Source organism: Pollicipes pollicipes, unplaced genomic scaffold (genome assembly GCF_011947565.3).
Source record: "Pollicipes pollicipes isolate AB1234 unplaced genomic scaffold, Ppol_2.1 Scaffold_4002;HRSCAF=4701_pilon_pilon_pilon, whole genome shotgun sequence".
NCBI lineage: Eukaryota > Metazoa > Arthropoda > Thecostraca > Pollicipedomorpha > Pollicipedidae > Pollicipes > Pollicipes pollicipes.
Genome location: NW_023596420.1, coordinates 4,103,965 through 4,110,633, shown reverse-complemented (window position 1 = coordinate 4,110,633; position 6,669 = coordinate 4,103,965). Strand labels below are relative to the sequence as shown.

Here is a 6,669-nt window from a genome sequence, read left to right as displayed (position 1 = left end):
GCCAGTCTACATACCGCCTATGATCGCGTCCTCTACGCGCTTGCGCTGCGAATTAGCTCACATGGCACACAGCGGTCGCCTGCGATTAGCTCACCATGACATACAGCGGTCGCCTGCGATTAGCTCACATGGCACACAGCGGTCGCCTGCGATTAGCTCACAGGGCACACAGCGGTCGCCTGCGCGAGTGCAAAAGCGGCCATGTAACGGTAACACCATCAGACACTACACTACGATACGATACGTACAATTAATGACATGTATGTGTAAATGAGGCTGGCTGCTATAGACGCCGTACGCAACACATATCTAGAAGGAGGCTTGAACAAGGTTCCCCCCGGGGGAAATCAATGTTGAGATTCTACGTGCGCATCGGTTGGCCTCATAAGTGATCCCATCGTTTGGTGTGGTCACATTCCATACAAAATACTAGGCGCTGCTGAGAGACGAGCAAAACAAGAAAGCCCTCAGTCATCTGTCTGTCTGTCTGTCCGTCTGTCTGTTCGTCTGCATCTCTCTCTCCTCTCTCTCTCTCTCTCTCTCGCTCTCTCTATCCTCTTCTCTCTCTCTCTCTGCTCTGCTCTCTCCTCTCTCTCTCTCTCTCTCTCTCTCTCTGCTCTACTCTCCTCTTTCTCTCTCTCTTCTTCTCTCTCTCTCTCTCTCCTCTCTCTCTCTCTCTCCTCTTCTCTCTCTCTCTCTCTCTCTCTCTCTCTTCTCCTCTCTCTCTCTCTCTCTCTTCTCTCTCTCTTCTCTCTCTCTCTCTCTCTCTCTCTCTCCCTCTCTCTCTCTCTCTCCCTCTCTCTCTCTCTCTGTTCTACCTCTCTCTCTCTCTCTTCTCTCTCTATCTCATTCTTGCTCTCTCCCTCGCTTTCTCTCGCTTTCTCTCGCTCCCTTTCGCTCTCCTACTCTCTCACTCTCTCGCTCTCTCCCTCTCTCTCTCTCTCTCTCTTCATCTTTCATTCTTAAACGTTTTCCCCCGACATTCACCCACGCTTGAAGCATACAAATACATTCCGACCGCAACAGGCAATGGAAAATGACGAAAACATGCTGATGCAGCTACATTTGTACTACGAAACTGTTACTGAGAACGCAAGCCAACCAGCGATGCAACGCACAACTGAGAGAACACCATACGCTCTCCGTGGCCATGACCGGGACAGGTCCACTCGGTCTGCCGAACACCGTGGTTTGCTGCGGCCCACGACAGGTGGCCAATGTGCGGCAGTGTTTGTCCGGCACGCCGAACTGCACTAGAGCTCAATCTTTGCGGAGTGGTGGCGCCGGCGGCGTCGAGCCGTGGTGACAGCTACTCCCTAGCCTTGTCAGTGGCGTCAACGCCGTCCGCGGCGTTCTTGGTTCCGACGATGACGGCATATTCGGTCTTCTCAGCGGAGGGTCGCACCTCGGTCTTCACCCCGTCCGAGTTGAGCAGCAGCTCGGCGTACACCGTCTCGCCCTCCTTCTTCTCCGGCTGGTTACCGTCCGGCTCGCCCTCCGCCTTGGTCAGCCCCCGCGTCTCGTCCTGCCGGGGGAGGCGCGCGCCGTCTCACACTGGAGCAGGTGCACCACGACTATGCGGTTCTCGGTAGCTGCGGCAGTGGCCACTTCACTCGTTGCACGTCAATAGTGAGCTCTCCCTGCTGAACATAAGCTTACCACTCGCTTGATGGCTTATAGCAATTTAAGCTTACGTCCTGCTTCTTGATTAATGTTGCGCCAAGAAGGTCGCATGGGCTGCGTTTTGTGATCATATGATAACTTGAAATGGCACTGATGCATCAATGTTTAGATGCTGGACTTAAACCTGTATCTTAGCTTTCTTTTATTATTGATTCTCGCATTGCTCAGCGTCACCCCATGCTCTTATTCACAATTCGAAATTTTCTAAGCAAACTTGCTATTACTTCGCATGACAGCAGCTGACAACATCTACAAAACTTTTTGTAAAGATCTTTGATTGATCGGTACACAGAGTCACCACATTTTGTATGAAACTTTCCAAACTCCTGCGAAGTCTTCAAAGCTAGGGTCGCGGAAGATGACGATTGTGCTACGTATCAGTTCAATGAAATCTCATAAACTATGGCACTGCTGAAAAACAGGACATAGAAGTACACAATAGGAGAAATAAAGTAAACACCATAAGTGAAACGTAACATGTCAAGGGGTCACAATCATGGCTGAAGTCAAAAGGCATACAGTGCCGATGAATGCATGTCAAAAGGCAAAGGTCAGATGGAACAAAAGAGACGAACGAAATGCACGTCCAAAGGATACAAGAACAATAAAAAAACAGCTAAACCTTAATACCAAACGCTTTACAATGAGGGGGGTTCAGTGACACTGACGCAGTCGACCGCACGGGGCCCTTATCCGGACCAAAGCCGGAGCACCCCGCGCCTCCGGCCGGATACCAGGCCTGTTCGCCCATAGACATGTACCTGCCGGCTGGGACTTCTCTCACATGTTAGCGGGGTGTCTCCGTATAGACTAGTGAGAACAGATGGGAACGTGTCGTCATCTGCCGACTGGGGCAAAAAAAGTATTTGCCGCCACATTTTTGAAGGTCCTTAGTATCCAAATTGAACCTGTAGTTACATAGATGTTTTGAATCAAGATGCCTCTTTTCTGTATCAGGACGTCGCGTTAATGAATTAGGCCCCATTTGGGCTGGGGAGACGCCGTTTCCTATTTGCAGGCGGGGGCTGGCTGGCTCGGGAGGATTTCGACTCGGGAGACCCCGTTTCGTATTTGCAGGCGGGAGCTGGCTGGTTCGAGCGGTCCCTTTATGAATTAGAAGGCCTTTGCTCCCGACTTATACGTACCCGCCATAAATTAGGGAGCCCATGATCTGGACCAGGACGTTCCCATACGCATCATGTCGTGCGCAAGAAGGCCCTGTTTCTGATGAGGAGGCCCTGTGGCTGAATGAAGAACCGCCTCACTAGAATGAGGGCCCGTGATTCATACCGCATCTCGCGATCGTTCTTCCTTTGGTAAGACATTTACCCATGGCAATTCGTTTTTGACCTGCACTAAGGTGCACGGGTGTGTCTCCACTCGCTGATTTCTCTAATCAAACACGATATACACGCCACACATTCCCGAAACAGAAAAGCTTTGGTATGGCGCACAGAATAATGACAACCGGACTGCCATATGCCCTTTTTCTGCGGAACATTCAAGTGATCTGAACTAACGTGGGCCATGAGTTGTCTCGTCATGCTCTTCGTTTTATTTACTGTCGGCACATGGTGAGCTCACCACTCATAGCACAAGACCGATAGCTCACCACTGGCAAAGAGACATATTCAGAGCCAGTACATCAGTGACCTTACAGCTCCAAAAGGACGAGTCTGGTACGGATTAGACAGCCCAAGCATCCAGATCCCTGATTTTTTTTGAACTGTGGCCTCTAGAATGTCTGCTTACAGAGCCCATGATACAACATGCAACTGATTGCAAAACATCTGTGCCACGTGGTTAGGAAAAGTATGAATGTTCAGCGACAAAAACAAGCCAAACCGCATTGTACAGGAGTTCTGGTGATCTTCATCAAATCGTCATGCTAGTTTTTTTTGTCAAGCATCCTAACGAGTTACACCAAAACACACGGACATATTGGGACACGAGTGGTACCATCTGATGCGCCGCCGTCGTAATAAGCACTGTAAGCTTGGATTGGGTCGGTGGCGTGTCGCAAAGGATGCTTGTCGTCACCCGGACATCTGCCGGATGCAGGGCAAACGGGGCATCCCACTGACTTAAGATCCAGGTGGGCTCCATCACGGGCATGAACCCCAACACGAGGTGCGAGCTCCTGTGGCTGGCAGCCGCGCGCAGTGAGCTGTAGCCGGGGAATACTGCACATGTTCGGTGTCCACTCGTGTCGCGATTAGCCCGTGTGCTCTGGCGCGGCACGCCCGGAAGCTAGCGTGCACGCACACAAATGCACGCATCCGCAAGCGCGCGCGCGCCCCCCACACGCACACACACATGCACACACACACACATAGCACATACACACACTCATATTCATACACCCACGCGCGCGCGCGCGCATGCACGCACGTACGCACGCACGCACGAGAAATGTGCGATGTTCAAACCTCACCTTATTCTCCGCCATCTCGACGTCCGTACCAGGTCTTGCTCGACTTGAGCAGGCTAGAGGAGAAATTCGGAAATTTGAAAGGCTGCTTCTCGGGTTTATACGTTTTTTCATCATGTGCCGATTCAGTGTCACTACTGGAAAAACATTTGACAGAAACATAAACTGGGAAGCCATAAAACAAAGTCGAATAAATAAGTGTGCTTGGGAGCAATCTCATCTCGTGATCATCACGTCATTAGTGAGCCACCACATCAATGGTTGAAAACGTTCGTGAAATGAAATATACATTCATGTTCTGCATTTTAAATACACATTCCGGACACTAAAACGCAATGGGTCTTAACACGCAGAGCGCTGTATAACATATGTACGCTGGAGTTACAACGGGTCAAAGCTCGGGCCCAATGTGGGGTTTGAGCTGTGCTAATATTTTGTTCGGTATCAGACCTGGATATCTCCATGGTTTACATGTAGGTCACAGCCGCAGCTTCGCGCACGACACATAATTTTAGGTCATCGCAGGTCTCCTATAGCCTCTTTCACACCAGTTCTTGCTTGGCACGGACTTTGGTCCGCCACTTTTCACTGGCACCTACTCCAGGCGCGGAAAATCGGATGAACAGGGCTGATACATGCCGTTTGTCGTTGGCCTTGTGCAAACAGGTGATCACGTTTACTCTGGAAGCGTTTTGGTTTCATAATTATGTACCAAACCGTCATTTTGCGTTTGTGTGGGATTTGGTCCCATTGACGACCAAATCACAAAAAAGAGTACCGCAAACGTGAATTGGCGAATAGCACACAATGTAGAAAGAATGGAACTTAACGGCTATTTGATAGCCCTTAACACAAGCCATAGGCCTGTGTTAAGCCATACCGTTTATCTTCGTCTTCAAGCATTTCATATTTGACAACCAATTAAGCTCCATGTATTAACGTTTGCGGCGAGGGGGCTATTGTATGAAAGGCTCTGTCACATGTGGTATTGAAGTACGTCAGCAGGGAATGTTTTGATGTGAAACGAGAACTCCGCGCTGTATACGTTCGGAAGCACATCAGCTACCAAAGCATCACATGCGCCCTGCGTGAGGCTTTTATAGGGCAGCTAATGATAATGTTTCTGAACAAATATTGGGTGTATGATTTACCTAATGTGCATTCCTGCATCAGATATAACGCCAGATTGAAGCCCAAACCTAGCTATGGGCCGATTTGAGCTTTAACTGGGTTTGAGCTGAGTTTGTGTGGCCCTCGTTTCGCTCATTACAGCTCATTATGAAAAGGATACAAAGCTGGCCTGAGCAGTTCTTGACTGGCATCTAATTCCCAGGCACGTTATATCACCATGCCTTAACACCACCAGGTCATGCTCAAGCACCTCCTCTGATGTAAGTAATTACGGAGGTAAACAATTAAACGCAATGCCAAAATTTTCAATGCTGTTCAAGGTTCACTCAACACGTATTTACAAAGGCATTTAACAATAAGTTCAGCATTTTATTTATTAAACATAATGTGTATCTGCCATTCAAAGATAAAACTTCATATGCTCATGATTGACCATTCGCTTTATCATGTCATTTGATGCGTCTTCTATAGCGAAATTCGGTTATTTAAATCACTAGTTGAAGTTTTCTCAAACTTTTAGCACTTTCTTTTAGCTAAAAGTTTTAAAAAGTTCAATTAATGCCTTAAATAACCCAACTAAGCTTGAGATGACGAATCAAAGGATATGGAAAACGTACAGTGGCCAAAAATGAACATGTGGCGCTTTACCTTTGGATGGCAGATATGGTGTAGCTTGGCCTTTCCCAGCATCGCGCTGTAGCGATCTAAGGTATGTTCACTGTAAATTAAACCTACCTGCTCTCAAGGTTTGTTCATACGTAGCCGATTTAGCGACATCTGATTTGTAGCTCTTTTATTTTCTTATCCGTAGTGCACGTTTCTTCAAAACCAACTACATTGCGATGGCACCCAAGTGGTCAAAAAACGTCATGAGATGTCATATTGAAATTAACCGAATATGACTACCAAAATAACGAGTGGTTGCAGCCTTTCGCTACTTCAATTTTTCCGAGATTTTTCCATCACACGCCCGTATGTGTTCATCGGTTACCGAAATTAATACATGGCCTGTGGGATTTCTTTCTTCCACGCAACTTTTGTAGCGTAATCAAGCATCCGCACATATCACCAGAGCATCATGCTCATCCCTCCTCTCCTCCCGTTACTCGCGTTGAACTTGTATATGTTGTAACGTGGAGGCTGACGTCACGTAATTGGGAAGCATAATTTATTGCTGGAGTCGTGTTATGCATGTCGCTAGCTTGCTGGCCATGCAGCTGTACCTTGACGGGTCTAGCATAGCATTCGTTTCGCTGTGAAAGTAAAAAATTACATCATTCTTCGTCATTACTTCGATACCTGGATCAACTTCTTAAATGTCCGTTATCTTCAAACAAATATATAACCCTATTTAAGCGGCATAATGAGCATAAATTAGTTCAAGGATACTTGTTTAGGAAATTCATAAGAAACTCGCGCTTTAC

The 6,669-nt window shown here is 47.9% G+C and overlaps 1 protein-coding gene across 3 annotated transcripts in view; it reads right to left on the bottom strand.

Moving 5' to 3' along the window:
• Positions 1-844: 844 nt before the first annotated feature.
• The window catches only part of LOC119093913 (cell adhesion molecule 3), a 48,495-nt gene continuing 42,670 nt past the window's right edge, over positions 845-6,669 (bottom strand). The window contains exons 9-10 of one of the 3 annotated variants that reach the window (XM_037216927.1): positions 4,118-4,251; positions 845-1,525 (exon numbers count right to left, since the gene is read on the bottom strand). In XM_037216927.1, the coding sequence (XP_037072822.1) occupies positions 4,119-4,251 (133 nt within the window). In that variant the 3' untranslated portion in view covers positions 845-1,525; position 4,118. Of the gene's footprint in view, positions 1,526-4,117; positions 4,252-6,669 lie in introns of those variants that run through there. The other 2 variants (XM_037216928.1, XM_037216929.1) reach the window with 2 other exon arrangements.